The sequence below is a fragment of the Clavelina lepadiformis genome, chromosome 5, assembly GCF_947623445.1.
Source record: "Clavelina lepadiformis chromosome 5, kaClaLepa1.1, whole genome shotgun sequence".
In the NCBI taxonomy this organism is placed as follows: Eukaryota; Metazoa; Chordata; class Ascidiacea; order Aplousobranchia; family Clavelinidae; genus Clavelina; species Clavelina lepadiformis.
The window spans coordinates 3,118,112-3,141,024 of record NC_135244.1 but is presented as its reverse complement, the minus strand read 5'-3'; the positions used below and the strand labels follow the sequence as shown (position 1 = coordinate 3,141,024).

Sequence of the window (22,913 nt, the reverse complement as noted above, 5' to 3'; positions counted from 1 at the left end):
TGTTCGAATCAACTAATAGTTAGTCTTCCAACGAAAAGTAAGGCTTATAGTTAGTCTCAATTGTAAAATTGACTTATAATTAGAAAAGATTTTTTACAGTGAATAGGCGATTCTATATGCAAGAAATGACTTTGTTGATTTGTTTTGATTCCATTCTAAATCGAGACTTGGGTTTTGGTTGACTCGTTACAACTCTGACTTTAAACCTTTAGGTCTTAGCTGCATTTACTGTTTAGTGATCGTCTATAAGCTTGTTCATGTAGTGCTAAAACGGCATCATATTTTTGCACTTCACAGCACAGTTTAAGCGATTCACTTTTATTTTGAAATGGCTTACAGCTTTGGGGATTACCCAACTCTAGAAAATTTATTTTTGCGTATAAACATCTCAGCATTAGGTTTGAACTTCTGATTTTAATTTGATTTTTCGAACTAACTATAATTTTTTTTCTGCAACAAAAATTGAAAAAAACCCACTGCAACGTGACAACATATATCATGTACTCAATTGATATAGGCCTATTAACGTAAGTCTGGATAACTTGTTTTGAATGAAATCGCATTATCGTCTATCATAAATTGCGGGATTTAATCAGAAATATTAAACTTTTTCATAAGCCTTTAGATTAATCAATTTTTGCAAGTGCTTGTTCTGTAATATGTGGAAAAAAGTTATCACGTAAGCTTCAAGTATGTTTTATTAAACTCAAATTAGACTGCTTCACTGTGGAAACAAACATAATACATTAATAAAAATAAACCGCACTCATGACACACATACATAGACTAACACAATACAAACAGTGGTTAGGCAAATTAAACTGCACTGCAACGGTCTTACTGCCAGTAACATACACAAAGAAAATAAATAAACCAATACAATACAATATCTACATGCAACTTCTGCAACAATAGCTACATGATGTTTTAAAAGTGTTTATAAAACCTTATGCCCGTCAAAATAGTTCTGACTATTTCAGAACAAATATAATCATGTCTACAAGAAAAATGCTGTAATAGAATGTGAAGAGGCAGCTTTCATTCCTTGTAGCCTAATTTAATTTTGAAAAAATGGGCTGTGTATTTCCAAACATCACGTAAAACTAAGAATAAGTAACGAAAACCTCTTAAGTTAACCCATAATTGTTATCTATCAAAATACTTTTAAAGTTGGTATATGCAAATGCGTATGCTTGTTTTCTGCCAAAAAATATCTTAAATTAAATTTGCCGCGCTTTGTTAAAAGAAGATGAGAATTAATTCTTTTACCTAACAAAACAAAGTAATACTTAAAAGATGGAACAAAACAGACGGTAAGAAATAAACTTTTATAATTTTTTCTAAAATTATTGTTTAATTTAAATGCTCTATATTTATTTAAAAAAATTTAAATTTAAGTCTACAATATCATAAATGGGCTGTTCTTCTTGCATTTCACGCAACTTCATCCATTTTATTGGCATCCTATTTCCCAGGTGTTTATTTCATAGAAATCTTGAGCATATTTCTTGTTGATGTGGTGGAAAATAAAGTAGGCTTTCTGGCTGCTGGTTCATACTCTCGTCTAAATCTTGACTTGGTGAATGTCCTCGCTTAGCATATGACACATAGGCTACACGAATTGTAAACGCATCCATTTTATTTAGTGGAAGAACAAAGGAAAATATGAACACTGAACATTGGTTAATGGCACAGGTTAGTACTGAACATAGTTTACTGACATAATTTGACATTCTGACATTGGTTTGGCTAAGTTCAAAAGTTCTAAGCTGATGCAGCTAGATTTAATTGCAAAAAAATATGCAGATGCGGTCTGCTTTTCAAAGTTAAAACTGTATATAGCCTACTGGTAAGTAAGATGTGGCTGTGTTTCAAAATGTTCTTATGCCCAACAGGAAAGTGCGGCAGTTTTCGTCTGTTCTACGAAATTTCGTGCGTACAAAGACGTATTTTTGGCTTGATGGCATGTACTGAAGATTCAATTCTTTGTTTATTGATTATATTTGGATTATATTGATTATAAATCGGCGAAAAGATAGAAAAGTTTAGCATGCACGTTAACCACAGTGGAAAGTGTGGCAGCTGCACGCAGGAGATTCATCAAAGTGCATGCCGAATTTTTTATCTTCACGCCGATTTATAATAAACAAAGAAAAAACTGGTTGTTTGAATGCTAATTTATAATATATAAACAAAGAACTGAGGCTTCAGTGCACACCATTACGCCAAAATTTGCATCTTTACACCTTTGCATCCATTTCTCGTCGGGTATGTTGATAAACCTTGTGCGTGCAGGTGCCACACTTTCCACTATGGGCTGTATGTTGCGGATTGTGCAATTGATCATTTGATTATACACAATTTGATTAAAATGGGAGGTCGATAAATCAGCCACACACTGCAAGCTTTCCTGAGTGGACTTTCCGAGTTAAGTTTGGCCCTATCCAACATGGGGAAAGCATTTTCGGCACAAAAACCTGTGGATTAAACATGGTCACGAATCAACCCTTTTGTATTTTAGGTTTACAGAATGATTTAAAAGGTGGAAAGTGTTAATCTAGTTAATGCAGAATATATTTCACGAATTACCATAAATTTATTCACTCAGCTGCCTATCTTGGATTTATTTTGCAGGAACTCAGATGGCGAAGTGCAGCATGTGCCGTGTGGATCTGGTTGTTGACGTTTCTTGTCACTGCGGGATTTCTCTTTACCTGGTTGCTGCCTCCGTATAATATTTTTATTCTGTATGGTGGGTATCAAAGAATCTGAATTGTTCATAGCAGACCTCAAGTTCAACCACTGCCGGATTATGTGGAAAGAGCAATCAACTTTTGAAAATCATTGTATTTGTTTACATTACCTTTTATTTATTTTATATATTTATAGATTTTTTTGTTTTGCTCTTTGCATTTCGATCATGGTTTCTAGCCTTCTGCATCGCCTGTCTATGTGTTCTATATGTCAAGATTAATAAGGACACTTACAGTGGTATGCAAATACACACTTTCTTATCGTGTTACCTGAAACAATAACTTTATAATGTGTATTTAATTGCTTTTACCTTAAAAGGACATTTAGCATAACTGGTGCAATTGCAAACCTTAGTTTTAATTTATCCTCTTTTGCATCTGCAGTGAACAATGGAATGAAGTCAACTAGAATAGATATGTTGCTCAAGCATGTGCGACCAAAGAGCATTGCTTATACTCTGAGCCATGCTTTTGTGGGAACTTGCATTGCATTTCTCATATCGAATTTTGTTCCAACTCGCTTCACACATATTTCAACTCTGTGTAATTCACTGCCAGAAAGCAACAGGTTTAGTCAAGCTGCCCTGTTTTTATTTATATCTATATATATACTTTGAGTATTTTCATGGCTTTATGTTTTATTGAAACTATTGCAATATGTTTGCGCGGTACTATTCGTGCAATCAGTATTATTATGATCCATATATATTATATTTATCATTGTATCGTTTGAAAGAAAAACTGTTTGTATTTTAAGAATGCTACAATTTTTCTTTCATTTTTCCATTTCAGTTGTTTTAATGAATCTTGTTTCATCTTTCATTTATTTGGATTCGTTGTTGGATCAGTAAGCTTTATTCTTCGTGAAGAAAATCGTGAAAGTACATTGTTCTTCCCCCCTGTTCAGGTACGTGCTTCATGTGAAATCCTACACAAATTTTCACAGGTTTCTGAAATTTCCTTTTTCTTAAATTTCGTCGTGTCAGCAAGTTACCAATAAGCAAATGTGAAGCGAGTATGTAGTGGTGTGTAGGTTGTTGTGAAAGTAATTAGTTTGTTAACCTTCCTCTTTTCTTGGCAGCAAGGAAGATTTCTGTCAGTTAAATGCCATTTGACAAACTTGATGCTGAAGAGTGCCTCAGTCTGCGCTAAGATTCTTGCGTATTTTCTTCTAGTGTATTACTTGGTTGGATTTCTTGGAAGAAATTTTTTGGCAACATTGCTGGGCTTTCCACTCTGGTATGGGCTGTTCACAAAATGTGTAATCGTATATATTTATAAACGCTACCTCAATAAACAAGATTAAATGTTGAACCAGTAACCAGTTAAATTTCTGTTATTCCCATTTTCATGTTTCCATAAAAATCATATTATTGTCTTGCAGTGCTGGTCATATAATCAGTTTATGGAACCTCTTTGATCTGGTTCCACTTGCTTGGTCATTGTGGCTATCGGGGACATTTGTTCTTCTGCTGCAAAATCTGACGTGGCATCTTTTTAATGTTTATCTCACGCAGGTGATGATATTAAAGGTTTTGACTTTCAACTTAACGTAACCATTTACGGTATGAAGAGTGCCAGGGAGTACTTAGCATTTATTAGAAATTTGTAAATGGTTGTTTTAGTTTGTAAACCATCGTAAACGCACACACAATCCTAACAGAATACTATACAAGTTAGAAATGGATTTTATTTACCAGCATGCTTAAACAGTATACTTTTCGGTTGGTAGATATTTCCATTTCCAATGGATTCTGTTTTTCCCGAAGATGTCCCAAAGCTGTTGACCACAAATTTAAACAATTCTCAGCCTACTGTGGTGCAGGTAAATCTTGCATTTGGGCATTTTATTTTGCAGTACTTGTAATCATGACATACATTTTCTTAATAAATTATCTGAGAACTTAACATGGTTTAAATTTGAAAGAATTTCCAATAGATTTGCATTGCAAAAGAACTTTAATTTTGCTCCTTTCATGTGGTGTCTTTTTCTTGGGCTATTAGTGCTGCCTCTGTTTTCCATTTTTCGATTGCTTTGAGGAGTTGTTCGCTGTATCCAGACATGCGATTGCTTTTGCGCTTTGCTTTTGGTGGGGTTGGCATACTGAGTCTACATTTGCTGTCGATTGGTTTTGAACTTTTTGAAGTACTTTTGCTCGAACCGATTTTCTCTCGGAAGATGTCTTCTCTGCTCTTTTTCACAATGTTTTTGTCCGAAGATTTTAGTTCATTGTAGACTGGTTTAGTGTCTAACATGACCTCCTCCTCATCATTTTCGATGCTTTTGTGTGAATTCTTGTCTCCAGCTTCCTCCTCAAAGCCAACATCCCCTTCATCCGAGTCGGAAGATTCAGCATCATCCTCGGATTGTGATTCGGTGCCACTGAAATGGATGTCAACGGAGACATTAAAAGTGTTTCCATATGACTCAGAGATGTTGGTGCGTCCAAGAGTCTTTGCCTTCTTATCCCACGCATGAGCGATGTTGCTTGCTCCATCCCCGCTGTCCAGGATGAAAGAATTAATCCCGCTTCTTCGTTTTTCCTCTGGGATCGATGAAAATCGCTTGAATTCCTCGGCTGTCATTCGATGCCAGCGTGGATTAAAGGTCGGCAATTCATTAACAATGCTGTCATGAAACTCCATATATGTCAATGTGGGTTCATTTGGATCGTTGCTGGTCCCTGGAATTGTCTCGTGTCGACAACCTTTACGCAGGGCCCCACAGGCAGTGCAAATCCTTGGGATGCTGTTATTACGGCTTGTGTCTGAACGCAGAGACCTCGTACTCGGGGTTCTTGTTACTTGAGGTGGGGCCCGACAGCTCCAACCTCGGGGCAAACTCCCGGTGTACCCAAGGCCACCCGTGTACCCAACTCTGCGGTTTGTTCCGACTTGGAATTGCTCAGTGGATGTTGATGAATATTTTCTGTTTCATAAATATGTGCGACGTGAAGGTTGAAATGAAGTGCATAAAATCTTTATAAAGTGTTTCACAAAGTTTTTGCTCTGATACAGTGAAAGGTTTCTATGAAATAGGCATCTGCGTTTGAAATTTATTTAAGTCGATTTGCTTTAATAATAATAACGATAGATTGATGCTATAGTGGTACCTTTTATGTCTCAGAATAGTGCTATTGACTGAACCAGATGCGGAACTTGGTCTTTGCTGTGTCTGGTAAGATTGCTGGCTTATCTGACTTCCCACTCTTTGTGGTCTAAAATCGGTTTAAATGAACAAAATAGTAAATTAATCTGGTTTTGATTTGAAACATCATTAATATCAAAACATGATGTATTATTCTAACCTATTCTTGTTCTTATTAGTAGCAAGTTAAAGTTTTCCCTATCAAGAAATTAAAAGCCTTAATTTTCACCCTCCTGGCCTCTTGTTCACTGCGGGGCTGTTGTAACCCAGCAAACTTGTGATGCTCTTTTTAAACTTTTCCCTTGGTGTTGTGCTTGAGTTATTGGCTGATCTTGACAAGGACAGCTTATGTTGTTGCCATTTATTGTTGGCAACCCTGCCCACTATTTCTCTTACCTTTGTATTAAAACAATTTTGATAACAAAACCGATTTCAAACGTCTAAAACCAATGTTGTTTATTGCTGCGTTTTAGCTGATTTAATTGTAAATAATATCTCATGAAGCTGAACATGATTCATTAAAAGTTTATCAAGTGATCATGTCTGTAAATTTTGCACGGATGCAATTTTAACGAAAGCATTTTACCTCTTTGTTAACTCCACAGTAGAGAATGAATATAAACACTCCTTGCAATCCATTGAGGGTCACATGAATATATCTAAAAGCGATGTTGGCGCGGTAATCCGTTATATTTATCAGAAAGCCTATGAGCCAAGGTACGCCAAGGATTGGAAAAAGTACTAAGATGCCTTTTGTGGTGTTCCTAAAACAAAAATAACCTTGTTTAACCACTATGGATGGTGGTTTAACCCAGCTGTTGATTGGGTTGTTCCGGGTGAAACCATTTGTGGGTTGGGCTGGTCTGGAACTGCTGTAACATAATGATATCGTCTTTATATTGCTTCAAACTGTTTTTGTTACCCACCAGATATGCTGTCCGTGCTGGCTCTTCTGTCCAGATGGCTTCATGCTGTCCGATTTAAGACTCAGTTGCAGCACAAATGCCACAGTATGGGTTAGAATGAAGAAATTAATGACGAAGATTGCAAGTAAGGGTCCCGTCACAGACCAAATCATGTTGCTATCCACACTTACCCAGCAATATTCATACTTATTGCTCTGCAGAAAAAAGCGATCAAAATAGGTTTAAAAAATTAAAGCAAGCATGCTATAAACGTTATAGATTTTAAGCCAAAAAGCTATTTTATACGTCTAAAAATCCGGCTAAAAAAAGCTATTGTACCAGAGTTTCAGCTTCATCCTCACTGTAAGGGCATTGGAACTTCTGTTTAGTTCTTTGGACGTAGGTTTTATTTGAAAAACCAATAGCTGTATAGAGAAGAAAATTACATTGAGACAAAGTTATTTAGTCTGCAAGCTATTGCTGCAACTGGCAACTAGGAAAAACCATTCCAGGAAAAAAAAACATTCGACTACCTGCTGCAATTATAACAATAATGGCAGGGGTTGCCCAGCCAGCCACGAACTTGTACCAACCAAGTTTGGTCAGTTTCATCGATTTAACAATGACATTCACATAAAGCACGATTCCTTCAATCAGCATCCACATGCCGCTGGAAAGCATGAAGTAGTGTCTGCAACAAAAATTGTTCAGGTTGGTAGATTTTGCATGATTCACCGGACATTTTAATGGTCACTAAATCTCAGTTTTTCAGTTGCAGTGAAAAACTTACGTTAAAACAACAGTAATAGCACAGGTAGCTTCGTAGTCGTAAGCAGCGTCACTGGTCAGTCTTGTTAAGTGAAGGGCAGAAAGTGAGGCAGCAAAATTTATGTGGACCACGATTCTTTCCCTCGCTCTGACGCCTGCGCTAGTTGATGGTTTTGATCGACGTCTTAGGACAAGAATGAGACTGAGGAATGTGACAACCAGGCAGACAAACGAGAGACCTTCCATCACAAATTCAAGAACCTGGAAAAAAGATTACTTTGTTTTTTTTTGGTGAACAAAACATTTGTTGTGTGGACAAATGGATGTGTTTCCACTCACCTTCACATTAGCTGAATGTTCTGGTTGCACGACAAACGGCAACGGGTGCACGACAAAAAGCACCGAAAATTTTGTCGTGTGGTTGCAACTGCACGTGATCGATTCTTCCATCGTACCAAGCACAACGCAACCAGACGATGACCATTGATGACTGTTTTCGTTAAAATACTCGCAAGACAACCTGCGTAAACACCAGATGGAAATAAAAATCTACGATTTCTGATAAAATTGATGACCACCCTTGCCATTACTCATTCAGCTCACCTGTTCTCAGGGTTAGTTGTCATCAGCTCAGATTGATTTACACCCTTCACTGAGAATGTCAGTGCAATTGACATTTCCTCCCAATGCTTGTCGTAAGCTGTTACTGATATCACTGTAGCATTGTCTATCAAGTGGGCTTCGGCGGGGCAACTAATATTTCTATTTATTTGCCTGCATAAATAAATGGCACTGAAAAAAGGTATTTGTTTTGCCTTGCTAGTTATATGTATGATCTGGAAATTTTTTTCTTCATATATGGATATTGCTTTAATTTTCTACAATATTAGTTTCGATTTTGAGTGTGTTTAGATTATGTCAGACGTGGCAATACTGACATACTTCGATATTCTGTTATTAAAGGTACCAATTTATTTTGGGATCATTATAAACTAGTTAAACTGACTTGGTGGTTTCGCTGGATTGGTTTTGTAATATTCTTCCCATTGTCAAGTATTCTACAAATATAAGTGCCGAAATATTTTCCATCAGGTTTTGATTGACAGGATCCACTTGGATCGTTGAACCACTCTCAAATTCCACTTCATCGAGAAACGTTTCTCGCCTTACCTAGGAAACCGTTGCTTGTTAAAATCTCGTTCTGTGTCGACCACAGCAGTGATTTCAATTTCAAAATTGGCAGCAATTTCAAAATTTAAATTTTACCTTTATTGCTGCGTGGAATACGTTCTCTTTTGAGAATTGCCAGTTGACGTCTTTCCCTTCTTCAGCTTTGTGTCGGAGAAAATTTTCTAACTACCAAAAATTTCAAATTCACGTTTACTACTTTTTCCTGCACTAATTTAAATAGTTTATTCACTGAATTTGACATTGTTTCCATTTCGGTTAACTGAGGCAAAACTTCCATATCATCTTACCCAGAAGGCAACCCTTAAGGCCTGAGAAGGTGTAATTTGCTTTACACCAGTATATGTTAGTGTTTCCACTTCACGGTTTAGTTCTGTTGATAATTGTATGTCATCAGGTGGCGCTATCTCCCCCGGGTTACGTTCAACTGGTCCTAGATATTGCAAACTGGCGTCTAGCGTGTCTTGCACTGCATGAAATTAGAAAAAAAAACTTGATCTAAAGGCTACGGTTGGAGTAAGTTTCCTAAGCATCTATTTAATCTTGTTGGTCTGTGGTAATGGCCATTGTGCTGTGTAAATGCTCCAGCTCAAATTGTGTGTGGCACTATTGATGCAGGTTGTTAGTTGGCAAAAATTGTAAATAATTTTTCTTGAATAATATTCGGTAATAAGCGTAATATGATAAAAATTTTAAATTGCATTTTATCTTGCCTGTCTTTTGGAAGCAGTTGTGCCTTCGTATGAAGGACGGCCGAAAACAACAATTTCTTTGATGGCATATTTCCTCTGTTATGCCCGTGCCACATGGCTTCTTGTAGTTCGGCATGCAAGTGTCTGCTGAAAATTTGTTATAAATAAACGTGTAATAAACTGTCATAGCTATTTTTGCAGATGCTGTCATGCTTTCTTTTCAACTGAAATTGGAAAACATTTTCTATATGTTGTTCATTTTTTCCACTTTTTTGCATCACTAAGGACTGGATGCATAAAACCTTTGTGAAATATTTTATATATTTTTTACCTTTTGCCTTCACAAGCTTGCAAATCCAAGTTATGAGTAAGACTTGAATCATACTTCCCTTGTTTTTAAACATTTTAGGTTCTAGTTTGTCCGAGGGTAGGAGGCAACTAATTGCTTTGTTTTGTCATAATGTTTATTATCTGAGCTGATTATGTTGCTGAAGCTTGACGCCGAATTTAGTCCTTAACAATACGTCAAATTTTTCCTGCACGTCTCTTTAATGTCATTCATCAAAGTTTCTTGACGCAATACACTCAGAATTAAGCGTTGTAAACTTTTTCTTGCACTTTTGGCAGGATGTGTTGCCCAGAGATTAATTACTGTGCATGTCAAAGTTTTACGTATTTGTAAAAAAAATCATTCCAAATATCACCATTGTCATGCAAAATAATGCACGTTGTAACACACTGTAAGCAATTTTGTGTATTGAAATGCACGTTTGGTCCTTTGGCACAATTTGATATGTCTGGTGGCTTTATGCAGAAATCTTATTATTCCACTAATGTGATTAGTTGGGATGTTGGTTATACAAGGTAAAAACCAGCAATAAACTTTTTTGCTACTAATAATACAATTCTTTTTTTTTATTTAGCAAACATCAGTAACATTTTGTTTCGTGAATACTAAAAATTTATGTTTTTGCTTCAAAACCATGATATCACAACATTGTATGTCACTTGTACTTGGTTATACAGCATATGGCCTTCCAGTATTTGAGTTACATTTCCCAATTTTCCGCCTCCAAAAGAAAACAAATCTTTATGCTCGGAAGCGAATCAGGAAGCGGAAAACTCTTCAAATGGGAAGTGATTGCCGACGAATGCATTTCCCGCATCTCGACACTGACGAAAAAACTCAAAGATTATCAGCAGGGTATATCATGTGAGTTATTTAAAATGGCATTTTTGTAAAATGAGTTGTTGAAAAATTTGGTCGATTAAATTTGATAATTTTGCAAATAGTAAGAAATTTGATTATGCACTATTAGAAATAATACCAGTGCAGCTCCACATTCATGCTGCAGCCGCTATTGCTAATATCAAGTTAATTTAATTCTCATCACCTTATGATTAGTTACAGGAGATGCAAAAAGATCTTCCTCAAAGTCATCTTCAACTTCTTCACAATCTTCAGCATCTTTAAATTCAGGTTGAACCCTATCAGGATCTCATAAATTGAGGATGTCATTTTTTACTGCTATTTCAAAAATATTGTTCCTTGTATCCAAACTATAGAGAGAGCCAGTGCCTTTTTTAAGTTGCTTACCTGACTGTTTTTATCTGAAATATGAGTAATAACATCATAATTTCTATTTGTAGGTTCACAGTCAGTATTGTCTGTATCTATGCTACGACGAAGGCCATTGGCATCTGACAGTAACCGTAATCCCAACATGTCCTATTTTGAGGTGAGACGATGAGAATAATCAAATGCTTCGTATGAATAATAAATGTAACACTTATATGATTGTGAAATCGTTTGCAACGGAGTAATTTGTTTTCAACCCACTAACAACGAACATATGCACTATGCGGTGTCTATGCATTTAGTGTATAGTATAAACTGAATTCACCAATGTAATATGGTATACTTTTTTGTTTATATATGCAAGTTTTGTTTTGTGAAAATCTTAGGTTTCCTCTCTTGACACCTCCTATGCTCCTCCAAGTCAACTTAATACGTCAGCTCTTCTTAACGGATCTCTGGCCGTCCCAACTCCAAAGCTGTGGACAAAACAAGCTCGCAAGGTGGTGAACAAATTCTATTACGTTGTATTTATCTTTTATTTTCTTCTTCTGCTAAGCTTCTTCATTTCATGTTTGATTTTCTGTGATTAAAAGTGCGTGATATGGAGCAGGCAGGTTTACTGGGGAAAATGTGCCGCTAGTTAATGGAAAAATTTACGCCTTTCTTTCTTTCAGAACCAAGCAAACGTTTCTACTTCAGTGTACGGCAGCTCTACCACGCAGGACCAGGTAGGTTTAATACGACCTAATTCTGAGAAAAAGAAGTTCAAAAACCGCGTGTGACAAGCACAAAGTTTGCGTGGAGCTTCCTGCTTCGAAAGTATGCGGTTGCTGAACCCTACGTTCAGCTTCAATACTTGACTGTTATGTTATTTTTCGTAGGACGACGAAGCAAGTTATGAAACATTTAAGGGACAGCTTAAGAAGTTGGGTGCAAGGTTGCTGCAATCTGTTAGAGGGATATCCGTTGTATCATATTTCATAACAGAGGTATTCGCCGTATACAAGCCCGACTCACCGACTCGTAGATGTGTTGCAGAGTATTAAACAATTGTCAGTAAATCGCGTAAATTGAAATAACATAACGTTTCCATCCGTGCCAATTAACACCATCTACGTTCCAAACCCACAGTTACCCGATCGTAAGGCGGGCAATATTTTCGCCGATCACCAAATCTACAGATGGTCGATCCAGAGTATTTCATTCCTCACCGCTGCTTCTATCACTGAAGACGATTACGGATTCGTTCAAAGGAGACTCCACGAAGTACTCGGAGCGCTCCTTGATTTATTGTCGGTAAGTTAGATTTTAATTTATTTGAACTTGTCTGCTCAGTGTGGTTATTATGACTGGAAAGATTGCCTTCATGAGCTTTGCTTGAGCGGTTTAGCTTTATAAAGCCCACCTTTAATCTTAGTTGTCACTCCAAGTAGCTGTTATGGGAGAAATCCCGCGCAAGAATTTTGGACACATACAAATTTTTTTCAATTTATTCTCCTTATACCCAGGTCCTGGAGAAAAATTGCAAACTTTCGGTGACGTCATCGTCGCCAGCGGTGCTTTCCCTATTACGTCAGCAGCACAGTTTAAAAGCGGAAACAAAGAGCGCGATTCATCGGATAACGAACTCCTTCGCGAGGCACCTGGACAGCATCGCGGTCAGCGCCGAGCACAGACGAAGGTTGACTTCCTTCTTGGAGCAGAGAGAATAAAGAGTTGGGTTCTCGCGCGATGACTTTATTTATTCCACAGCGAGCAGCGCCTCCTCCTTTTTGCTGCTTTTTTGAATTTCACTGCCGTGCTTTTCAGCCAAAAATGTTCCCGTTTATATTTCTAACCCTGGGCAGTTGTCGCCGCTGTTGTTGGAAAATTGTCAATCAAACTTTCGTTCGATTTTATTTGAGTAAGAAGTTTCGTTCTCAACCTCGACGTTCTGTCGTAAACCATAAACATACTTTTGGGATGCTTTGGCGTACTTGTGCAGTCATAATCGTGCGAATATGACGTAACACTACACAATTCGCCAGCGAAGGGCTGCATTGACGTAACATCTTTTGGCTCAAAGTAAGAGATAGTTTGCATATTGAAACGGAAAAGACGTTGCAATTTCTAGATCGGAATTGTTTGAGTTAGGACATTTGCCTGACCGTCACGTTTGCTTATGTAAGAGAGCGTTTTGACAAAACATCTTCCAATAATTTAATAATGCGGAAATCTTTTTAGTTACTTTTTTCGTAGACTATCATTTTCTACGTCACCTCATAAACTTATGTTATGTGGTTGACAACTTACCAATGTTCGATATCGCGGTCATTCATCAACTTAACGATATGCCATCACGACTTGGCCGCCCTTTAAAACGTTCCTCGGATACGCAGCTTCCTTGCTATGTACAAAGGAATAGATCAATCTTGATTAATTTTTGTTTGGTTAGGACTTAATTACCATTTATTTGATTTTCTACAAGCGGTTATTTCTTCACCAAGTTCTGATAAAAACATGACATTACAAAGACGTTTTGTTCACTTGTGCGCAAACAAAAGTACATTGTTACGTCACAATTAAAACTCCGTCCACGACTGGTAATTGTATTTTTTTATTTGTTTTCATTGTTTGATGAATACCTTTGTTACGTAACAATATAAAGTGCTTGAACGAAATTTGAAACCCTAAGAACGCTTCTCGTCAAAAGATTAATAGAACACCACATTAAAGGCTTCACACAAGGAAAATAGCCGAATTATTGGCGCTCGCATGGGCCTTTAATAGCATAACAACACGAAAATAACGCCTATTTTTTCCTAAGCTGACAGAGTCTAATTTATCGTTTCAGCTGGTGTCATATTTACAGCCGGTATCAGGAATAGCAGCCGGTTGTCAGGCCAATACCTTATTTCAAGGCTAAACCGTTTTTTAGAAAGAATAGGATTGAATTTGTTGAGTAAGTTATAAGCTAGACTTGGAAGTTTACCGTAGAAATAAAACAGAACACGCAAGGAGTAAAATATAATCAGAGCAACTCAATGCGGTGATCTGATGGTTTACAACAAAAGCTGCTCCTAACTCTTCCATATACTGCATGAGCGTTTCAGTTAATGGCCGACACATATTTCCGTTGCTGACAGCGAAAGCCGTCTTGATAGATGTCTTCAGCCCCGTATCATGGCGGCGTTTCAAATTATTGAAACAATTTCCATACCAACTTGGCTTGTTACAAATTTTATGGCCAATACATGTAACTAAATGTTTGCAGAAGGGTAGGTTAATCAAGTTGAAACTACATAAGTTGTTCAGTTTCTTCTACAATTCTCTTGAACCCTTGGTTAAAACATGGTGACTAGTGGAAGCAGGTCTGCCACAACCGCCTCGAACCGGTTGAGGCGATATAACCCCGGTGTTGAGTTCCAGTATCAGTTCGACGCAAACCGGACCTTCAGCAGCCATGGAACCCGACCCGTCTCCTCGCCGGCGCGTCTGAAGCTTTCCAGAAGCGGAAGCCGAAGGAGAAGTAAGTGGTTGTAATGAAAATTTTAAATAAAATACCCCCAGAATTTCACTCTTTCGCCCTAATCCTGGCCGTCAGTTTATCAAATCTTAAACCTGGGAACTCAAAAACTATATTTTCGTTTTCTACCGAATCATTGAAGAGTCCAATAATATTTGTAATGTTGTGACACCTTTTCTACAAATACTCCTCTTTTTCGTCAGGCAGGAATCCTTCTCCTGCGGACATAATTGCCTTGGCTCAATCTCCGTCTCCAGACTTCCTCCAAGAATCCTTTGGCCGTTCCCTGATGATGCTGCAGCAGGGCTACCGCAAGGTGTCGCCGTCCAAATTTCTGGACTTGGAAAAGGCGTCGAATCGACTCTCCCCTATGCCGCTCAGTTCGCCGAGGTCCGAAATATCAACTCCGAGGTTGGCGAAAAATCTGGTGGAGAGACTGACTAGCCCTGCTTCCGAGAGGTGTTCATTTCAAGACAATGTGATGAACATTAGAAGCTTCATGTTATACCGTGGAGCTTGTCAGCTTGCTATTTAGATTTCTGCGTAAAAACGACCCCATCAAGTGTTTAAAAATTTTTAAAATAATTACTTGTAGTGTTGTGTCGACTTGGACATGAAACATGATTTAATCTAAATTCAAGACAACTACCTGGAAATTTCAAGTCAAGCACAGTGCTTGTATTTTGACGTTTGAAACCTTGTTTTCTAAGCAATGTTTTACTTTTCAGTTTTCACGCAGACCAGGCCTCAAAAGCTACACAATATGACTACAGGAGCAATACAATAAAAACCCCAGCTTCAGCCTCTAAACGTCCAAGTACAGTTGGTGACGTGGTGGTGGCCTACATTAAGCAGACACCTCCCAAGAAGGTATGGATGAGTTTAACTGACTTTGTGAATACTTTGCGCCTTGCAAAGGAAATACTAATACTATGACAGGAAAACGGTCACATTGTTAATACGATTGTAAAATTCTGTTGATAATATCACATCATGTGATATGGTTACTTCATATGACATCACACATGATATTATATCAGAATTTTTGTTTACTATACACCTTGTTGGTTGTAATATAGTTTAATACGTGGTTATTGTACAGATTAATAAGCTGTGCTAGACGACAAAGTATCCCACGTCGCGGCCATAACTTTTGTCTATCGTTATTTTGAAACTACCAACTTGTCGTGATACTTCCGGTATCTTCGGTTATTAAAAGTAATTTATTAAATGCAGGGTTCAGGAATTTGGAGCCGGAGTGGAAGAGAAAACGGATCACAAAGATCTTATTCGCAGGTGGATGCATTTGCGGAGAGATGCGTCCGTTGTTCAGAGTTTCCCGAGATTCAAATTGAGGGAAGGTAAGTCAAAAAGCTTTTATTTGTGACAAAAACCCGAGCCTGATTTCGTTTTATCAAAGTATTCAAAACATTTTCCTTGTAAATGTTAACGGAACTTGATCGTCAACTGCAAGTTTGGCGATCTGGTTGGTGTTACCTAAAACTCAAGCTTAGTCTACATTTTCTGCCAAAGCGGCCACTATAGCTGAATTTGACGTCTTCATATTTCGTATTCTTTTTACCCATAAGTGACTTCGTGTTTTGCCAATTGCCAGACGCAGATTTTACACTTTTTTCACGAAGTTTGCTTCCCATTATGACGTTTGAATGACTCTGTCTTGTTTTCAGATCCCTGAGCAGGATTTTAACCAATCAGAACACGCTGATGGCGAAAGAACATTGCGAAATTCTAGGACCGGAATCATGTCCGGATTGTATCAAGACGAGGTCCCAGAAACAGCACGAGCAGCATTGCATGTAATTTTTATTATGGATCGGTTAAGTTTGAGATAATAAAATAGATTAAACATAGTCTAATTCAGGGCTTCTCAAGCTATGGGTCGTGACCTCAAACGGGCCGCATAATGTAACTTTGGGGTCGTGAAACAAATTCAACTACTGTATTATATATAAATTGAATTTTTTTTGGTTAATTTTTGATTCGCTTTACTGTTTCCATTACGCTGTTCTTTTATTGCTGTACAGTTACTTTCGTGGTTTGTGTGCATTTGTACAATTTCGCCATAGACAAAATTTCACTTGATATTTGTGATGAGACGTTTATTGTTTCAATATCATTAACGTGTAAGCTACCCTTCAAGGGGTCGCGTTGAAATTTTGTTTCTAAAATGAGGTCGCAGAACAAAAACGTTTGAGAAGCCCCTGGTCTAATTGATTGTAACAAAGTTAACTTATGCTGTAAATAAGCATGGATATGGTTAAAGTTGGAGTTGAAAAAATGAGAATACGAAATGTACGCTTTGGTTGGTTACACAAATAAATACAAGCTAAAAGTTACACTCATTTAGAGCCAGTGACAACTTGCACTTTTCAATCCTACAATTAGCGCTTTTTTCTCCGTTTCAGTTGCTAACAACATTATACGTAGGAAAAACACTCCGGCAATCGCAAACGACGTCTACAAACTTGCCCTGGTTCACGAGAAAGCTCCTCATCTGAACATGAGGGAGGTCCAGAGGAAGGTATTTGATGGAGAAATTTCCGACAACGTGCTGAACGTGTCAAAATGGCCAGAGTCAATGAACAGTCCTGCTCTGCTAAATCCAAGCGACGTTTTTGATGCAACCCCGTTGATGGATGACCAGGTGCTGTGGACGATGTTTAGTAAAAGTTTCTTACAGCTAGTAGAAGACGTTTGTGATTGTACAGCGGCGTGCTTGCTGCTACACACGTTGTGATGCCGTTGAAGCTTGTCTTGCTATACATTGTTTTCCGGCTTTAATAATGAAGGATGTTCGGGATGTTATAGACATATGACGGTCACCGTAACATCATGAGTTGAAGGCACGAGTAGCGCAGTTTCATAAGATTCCTTCAAGCTTCTTCTTCTTTCTTCTTCTGTTACAGCTGACTCTCCTTGAAGAAAAAACCTAAACTAACTTGACAAAGCGTCATTGCATTCTTATACAATAAGTTTTTGTTGAGTAGTAAAATGTCTTATATCTTTACTTTATTTTCTTCTTCAGATTTCTCGTCCAGATCCTTTCAGTGCTCCCAGCATCCGACCTCCTGCTCCTGCCATGCAATCCTCCAGATCCTTTCTTAAGTCCAATCCCCCAGCGTTTGAAACAATCCCCGAAATAGCGGAGACTCTGACGGATTCGGAAGAGGAAGGAAGTTTGGAGCAAGCGGATGCTCCGGAGCATGATGACGCAGCAAAGGAGATGACTTTCCGGAGACACAAAGCGGAATCCCTGGAAAAGATAAAATTGATTCCTCCTCAAGAACGACTCTCGTCCGCCGAAGTCCGAAGAAATCTCATCCAGGACGGAATCTTGTCTTCAAAAAACGACGACGATAAAGAAGAGGAGGATAAGACGTCTGTATCCGTGGATAACATCGTGCCAACCTCCCAACTCGTTGTAAGGAAAGTGCAGACCACGAGCGAGAAGCAACGTCGGCAGATCTTCACCAGGAATTTGGTTCCTTCTGGAAACTTCTTTTTCGATATTGCTGACTTGGCAAAGCGTTTGCGGACTGCTGAGGTGAGCGAAAGACTTAAAAAGCAGAAAGAAGCAGAAAATTTTCTCAAAGCTCTGGCAGCAGCTGCGAGTCCTCAAAATGAAAACGGAGAAAAAAATGAAGCGGATACGGGGTCCGTGGATTCCGACGATTCAAATCCGCGGATCACAGAGTTCAACATGGCTTACGAACCACCTGTTTTGTTTGAAAACAAAGGCAGATATCTTGGTATAAAAGCGCCCCCTGCTGGCACTAGAGCAAGCGCTGCAAAAATCGCTGGGTAGAACTCGCATGGTGATATGGGATCGTGGTATCCTTTTCAGTGCAATTTAGCTTGTACTGTACGGTAGATAAAATAGACTTTTGATAGGAACTTTTGTATTGAAAATGCGGTTTGACATTTTACAGTTCTTTTTTGCTTGTTTTGCAAGAAAATAAATACAGAGAACAAACAACGTGAAATTGTGACATCATCCAGAATCCATTGTAACATAATCCTAAAGTCAAATTGTTACATGCACATTTCAAGAAAAATTATCTACGCTTCGATTTATTACCTGTCAATGCCTTGTTTATAATAAAAACAAACAACAAACAATGAACTGAGTTCGCCTGATACGTTTCGCCAATTCGGCGCACACTGTGTATCGATTGTACACCTGTAAAGCAATGTATTTCACCTTTACTTGCCTGAAACTTTCACACAAATGTTGGAATTATTCGGAAGGCAGACGTTGAGGAAATTGTGCTGCCATTCGACATAGGACGAAATAGGATTCTTGCGTACTTCTGAACGAAGCATTTCAGCTTCGCAACTTAGAGACTCGATTTTTGCCAACTTCTGTTTCAGCTGGTTCTCTAGATCGGAAACCTTCTCTACGAGTTCCTTGTTGTTCTCTTTTTCAACCATGAGCTGTGTTTTTTGGTTATCCGCTTCTATCCGCAATCTTTGATAAAACTGATCGACGTGGTACTGTTGTTCCGGGGTGAAACAAAGCTTCTCTTCTTCAGGTTGTCCTTTTTTCTGCGTCTCACCATCTTGCTTCAAAGCATCTATCTCTCTCTCCCTGTCGATTGCCCGTTGCTTGACTCTATCCAACTTGTTTCTCACCAACCGTTGCAACTCGTTGAAATGTTCCAACGCCTTGGGATTAGAACCGGCAAGCTCTTCGGAAACAAGGCCATCTTGTTTCAGCAGAATATCCTCCACTTCATTGATGACGTCACCATTTGAGAAGGAAGATTCAACCGATTTGTCGAGTTCATTTTCCCCTCGATTTAGCGGGTAACTGCATCCGACAACTTCACGAGAAACTGCTCCGAGATCCTCAGCTTGGAATGGAGGAGCTTTCTTATCCGATTTTCCATCCACCGGAGTAGAAGATCTAGGGACGTCGATTTCGCTGTTCAGTTCGTCTAATCCATCGCTTGAAGCAATAGAATAATTTCCTTCGTTTGTTGGTTCCATTGTTTAGACAAATAATTAACTTTTCAAACGGGTTTTGTTACAAATCAGTCTGAAATTGAGAACAAAGCCAGTATAGTCCTTTGTAAACTTCGTTCTACAGACTTTTTAACATATACCGTATGCAAACATTAACAAGAAGTTACGGTTTAAAATCACAATTAAAAGTAAGTTAAACTAAAACTAAAAGCTATTCTTGTTTTGGTAAAAACTGCTCCAAGCCGATTCAATGGATCCTGCTATTGCGCCAGTATCCTCGCAACGGTTCGTTGATTTTACGGCATTTGAACTTTGCAAGAAAACTTAGCACGTGCTCTAGCAGCTGTCACCAAGATCTTATCACGGTCGCACATGTTTTTAAAGTTGTTTGTTGAAACAACTATACATGCAAAGTAGGCTCAGCTTACAAAGATAACGTAAAAGTAAAACACAGAATAAATACAACACGGATCTTTATGGCTTTTTGCTTTGAAGTTTGTTTGAAGACAATCCGACATATTGCTACAAAAGAAGAATGCAAAGTTAGTAACTAATTTCAGTCATCAGGTCTTAAAGACCTATTAGCAAGAAATGAAGTTTTACTTTGTTAAATAGAAAATGTTACCCGTTAATTTCACTTTTGTGACATATACGCTCCTCAAGTATGACGTAACAAAGCCAAAGCAGTAAACTTAGCCATAAATCAAATAGCTATGATCACCTTAGTCTCCTTGCTATTGATAGTTAGACACCACTAAGCAACCTTGTATATAGCAATAAAATAAAGCATCCGTCAGGTCGAACAACTTTTTCAGAAATTGTAAAAGCATGGCTCGCCAACTATCTTGCATCTGTCTACTAACACCTGAGGACACCGATTAATCAATAGGATTATTTTTCATGCTTCACGGGTTTTCCCGCCAATCTGCCGTTGCGTTTGATGCTTGACTGATGGAGAGAAAAAATGTTTTTAATGTCATCCTTGAGTTTGTTTGACACTTGCAAAAAATTTAATGCTTCACACCTTTTGCATTTAAAATAGCTAAATTATTGGTTATGGCGCTGGTAACACCCACAATCGTACGTTTACATTAAAAAGGGATCGCAATAAACTGTCACGTGTGAAAAATGTTTATCTACAGCAGGCATGTGCAACCTTTTTCACTGGAGGGCCAAATACAAAATTTTGAATGACATCGCGGGCCACATGAATTTTTTCAAAAAAAAATTAGTATCGTTTTCCTATGAAAGTAGTTTATGTAGTCAAGAAACAGATTTCATGCAGTCCACGACACACGTGTGTGCGACAGTTTATTGAAAAACTGTGAATAATTGTTGATGGAAGATGAGGAAACTAAATTCAGTCAAGCGTATTTAATCACAAATTATTGTGATTTTTGCTGTTGCAGATCTTTGCAAACTTTTGGAATATTTGCTTTTAAAGAAATACATTCTTACATCACAAAGCTTCAGTGCAATATTACTGTACACAGCGCGCGAAAATTTCATTTGCTTTGATGTAAACCGCATCAAAGAGTGATGGCTAGCATACACTTCTAACATTCTGCAGAGCACCACGCGGGCCGCACGGAACAACCTGGCGGGCCGCTGGTTCCACATGTCTGATCTACAGTAATGTAAAAATAACCTCAGGTATCCGAACTGTTAGCAGCTGCTGAGACTACGCAGTTCAACCGCTTTCAAGTTAAGGCAACAGAAGCATATATAGTAGCATTATTACGTAACTTTAGAAATTACGTATCCCAATAAAACGGGGCGTTAACAGACAAAATAAGGATGCAAGGGGGCGTGGGGTATAGACCACCAATAAAAACTATTGCACGTGTTTCCCGCCGCACAGTTTTTCTCTTTTTTTTGGGTGACGCAAAATATTTTGCCAGAGAAGACAAACTAGATCAGCGAAGACACACAGGAGTCTGAAAAGGCTGAAAATAAAAACAGTGCTTCCTAACTGCACCCATTTTCTTCGTTTCAGCCTCTCAAGATTTTAGCGAGATCCGATCAGTGCTCAACTCAACTGTTCAAAACGGTCTGAGGAGCTATTTCGCGAAGCTATGGTAAAACCCGTAAACAACGAAATCAGCTTTTCCTAATTTGCAAAATTATCGACGTTACTGCTCCAAGCCTGTTCAATCGGTCCTGCCATTGCGTCAGCTTCCCCCTCGCAACGGTTCGTTGATTTTGCGGGGCATTTGAACTTGTAACTAAGTGTACACCTTAAATGTCGCCCTTTTTATTTTGCTGCATTCCTAATTGCCCATTGCTACCTCGTTCTTCTTCGTTCACGTAATTACACCTTCTAATTAATCGCCTGATACAAGTTACTGTGGCGAATAAATAAATAAATCAGGCGACTTAAACACCTGTACTGCTGGTGGTGATTTGATAACTGACGCGAATGTTTGGGAAAAATCTTTCTTATTACATCATACCAGCTATGGTTCATTGAACTCGTAACATTCGGTTTTTGCGCCATGTCACTCGTGTGCCACGTGGTTCTCATGAGGTCAATTGAACTGCAGATTTTTATCATAAACTGTTTTACTAAACATGACTTCTGCGACGTTTTTCGAAACATTTTATGCTCAAAATAAGCTCAAGTTGCAAAATTAGCGCGTGCGTTTTGACGTTGGTATCTCAGTTATCGGTTTTCACAGCTCACGAGTTTGCAGAAGGCAATGGAAAAACACAAGCTTATAACCAATAATATGCTTCCGACTTCTTACCACGATAAAGTGCCAAGTCATAGCAATCGATGTCATTTGCACATTTTGCCCTAAATTAGTTTCTGATAAAAACATAAATCTTCCCTTCCAGTTGTAAGCTCGCTTATGGAGAGTTGCCATGTTTATCTTTTATGTTATTGGTTGTTGGAGCAATCTTTACGGTTGTAACAGGTACAAACGTGACATATATACAGCAGGTTTTGCTAAATTTATGATCTTGCAAATTTTGTCTGTCATCACTCATGACATCACGCCAGCCTTGTCCTACGTCACAATTAAGGCCAATTTTGAGGTGTTTTTTTGCTAACAATTACCTAACCAAAAATTATTTTTCAAAAATATTTTACCACAAGGTTAAGTTAATAGTGTTCTTTCATACAAGATCAACATGTTCTTGGACTTGCCCCTCACTTTAAATGAATGAAACAAGTTTTACGTTATAACTTTTTCTCCATCTGCCCGTCTTTTTCCCGCGTTTTTTGAAAGTGTCCCGAAAAAGCGCTGATGAGAGAGTTGTTTGAAAACTGGAAAACGCTTTGGTGGTACTTGATGCTATATGACGTCACAATCTTGATTGTCGGACTGAGGAAATTCTTTTCACCACACAAAAATTATTTTCACGACTTTTCACGACAATGATTC

The 22,913-nt window shown here is 38.2% G+C and overlaps 3 protein-coding genes across 6 annotated transcripts; 2 read left to right on the top strand and 1 right to left on the bottom strand.

Annotated features, from left to right (window-relative positions):
- Positions 1 to 1,500: 1,500 nt before the first annotated feature.
- Positions 1,501 to 13,693, top strand: LOC143459789 (nucleoporin NDC1-like). The gene is made up of 16 exons (XM_076957068.1): positions 1,501 to 1,695; positions 2,635 to 2,752; positions 2,890 to 2,991; positions 3,138 to 3,321; positions 3,546 to 3,660; positions 3,835 to 3,992; positions 4,138 to 4,270; positions 4,486 to 4,578; positions 10,481 to 10,667; positions 10,860 to 10,934; positions 11,105 to 11,193; positions 11,420 to 11,533; positions 11,708 to 11,761; positions 11,915 to 12,022; positions 12,165 to 12,329; positions 12,542 to 13,693. Exons 1-16 carry the CDS (start codon positions 1,666 to 1,668, stop codon positions 12,743 to 12,745), a joined length of 1,929 nt encoding a protein of 642 aa, XP_076813183.1. The 5' UTR covers positions 1,501 to 1,665; the 3' UTR covers positions 12,746 to 13,693.
- Positions 4,585 to 9,945, bottom strand: LOC143459788 (uncharacterized). Of its 3 annotated transcripts, none has more exons than XM_076957065.1 (15): positions 9,786 to 9,945; positions 9,476 to 9,601; positions 9,053 to 9,231; positions 8,841 to 8,930; positions 8,581 to 8,744; positions 8,178 to 8,348; positions 7,914 to 8,094; positions 7,597 to 7,835; positions 7,340 to 7,497; positions 7,146 to 7,231; positions 6,828 to 7,021; positions 6,488 to 6,665; positions 6,131 to 6,297; positions 5,867 to 5,971; positions 4,585 to 5,682 (listed from the first exon to the last, which is right to left on the bottom strand). In XM_076957065.1, the coding sequence occupies exons 1-15, from the start codon at positions 9,856 to 9,858 to the stop codon at positions 4,728 to 4,730; spliced, it is 3,066 nt and encodes a 1,021-aa protein (XP_076813180.1). In that variant the 5' UTR covers positions 9,859 to 9,945; the 3' UTR covers positions 4,585 to 4,727. The 3 variants fall into 3 exon arrangements, with proteins under 3 accessions (XP_076813180.1, XP_076813181.1, XP_076813182.1); XM_076957066.1 differs by having other exon boundaries at positions 9,476 to 9,598; positions 9,786 to 9,935; XM_076957067.1 differs by lacking the exons at positions 9,476 to 9,601; positions 9,786 to 9,945 and having other exon boundaries at positions 8,841 to 8,926; positions 9,053 to 9,162.
- A 490-nt stretch (positions 13,694 to 14,183) lies between the features above and the next one.
- LOC143460893 (uncharacterized) lies at positions 14,184 to 18,456 on the top strand. 2 transcript variants are annotated; one of them, XM_076958566.1, is made up of 7 exons: positions 14,184 to 14,541; positions 14,742 to 14,949; positions 15,267 to 15,408; positions 15,775 to 15,899; positions 16,227 to 16,355; positions 16,987 to 17,203; positions 17,585 to 18,456. In XM_076958566.1, exons 1-7 carry the CDS (start codon positions 14,364 to 14,366, stop codon positions 18,362 to 18,364), a joined length of 1,779 nt encoding a protein of 592 aa, XP_076814681.1. In that variant the 5' UTR covers positions 14,184 to 14,363; the 3' UTR covers positions 18,365 to 18,456. The 2 variants fall into 2 exon arrangements, with proteins under 2 accessions (XP_076814681.1, XP_076814680.1); XM_076958565.1 differs by having other exon boundaries at positions 14,185 to 14,541; positions 14,742 to 14,997.
- Positions 18,457 to 22,913: the final 4,457 nt, after the last annotated feature.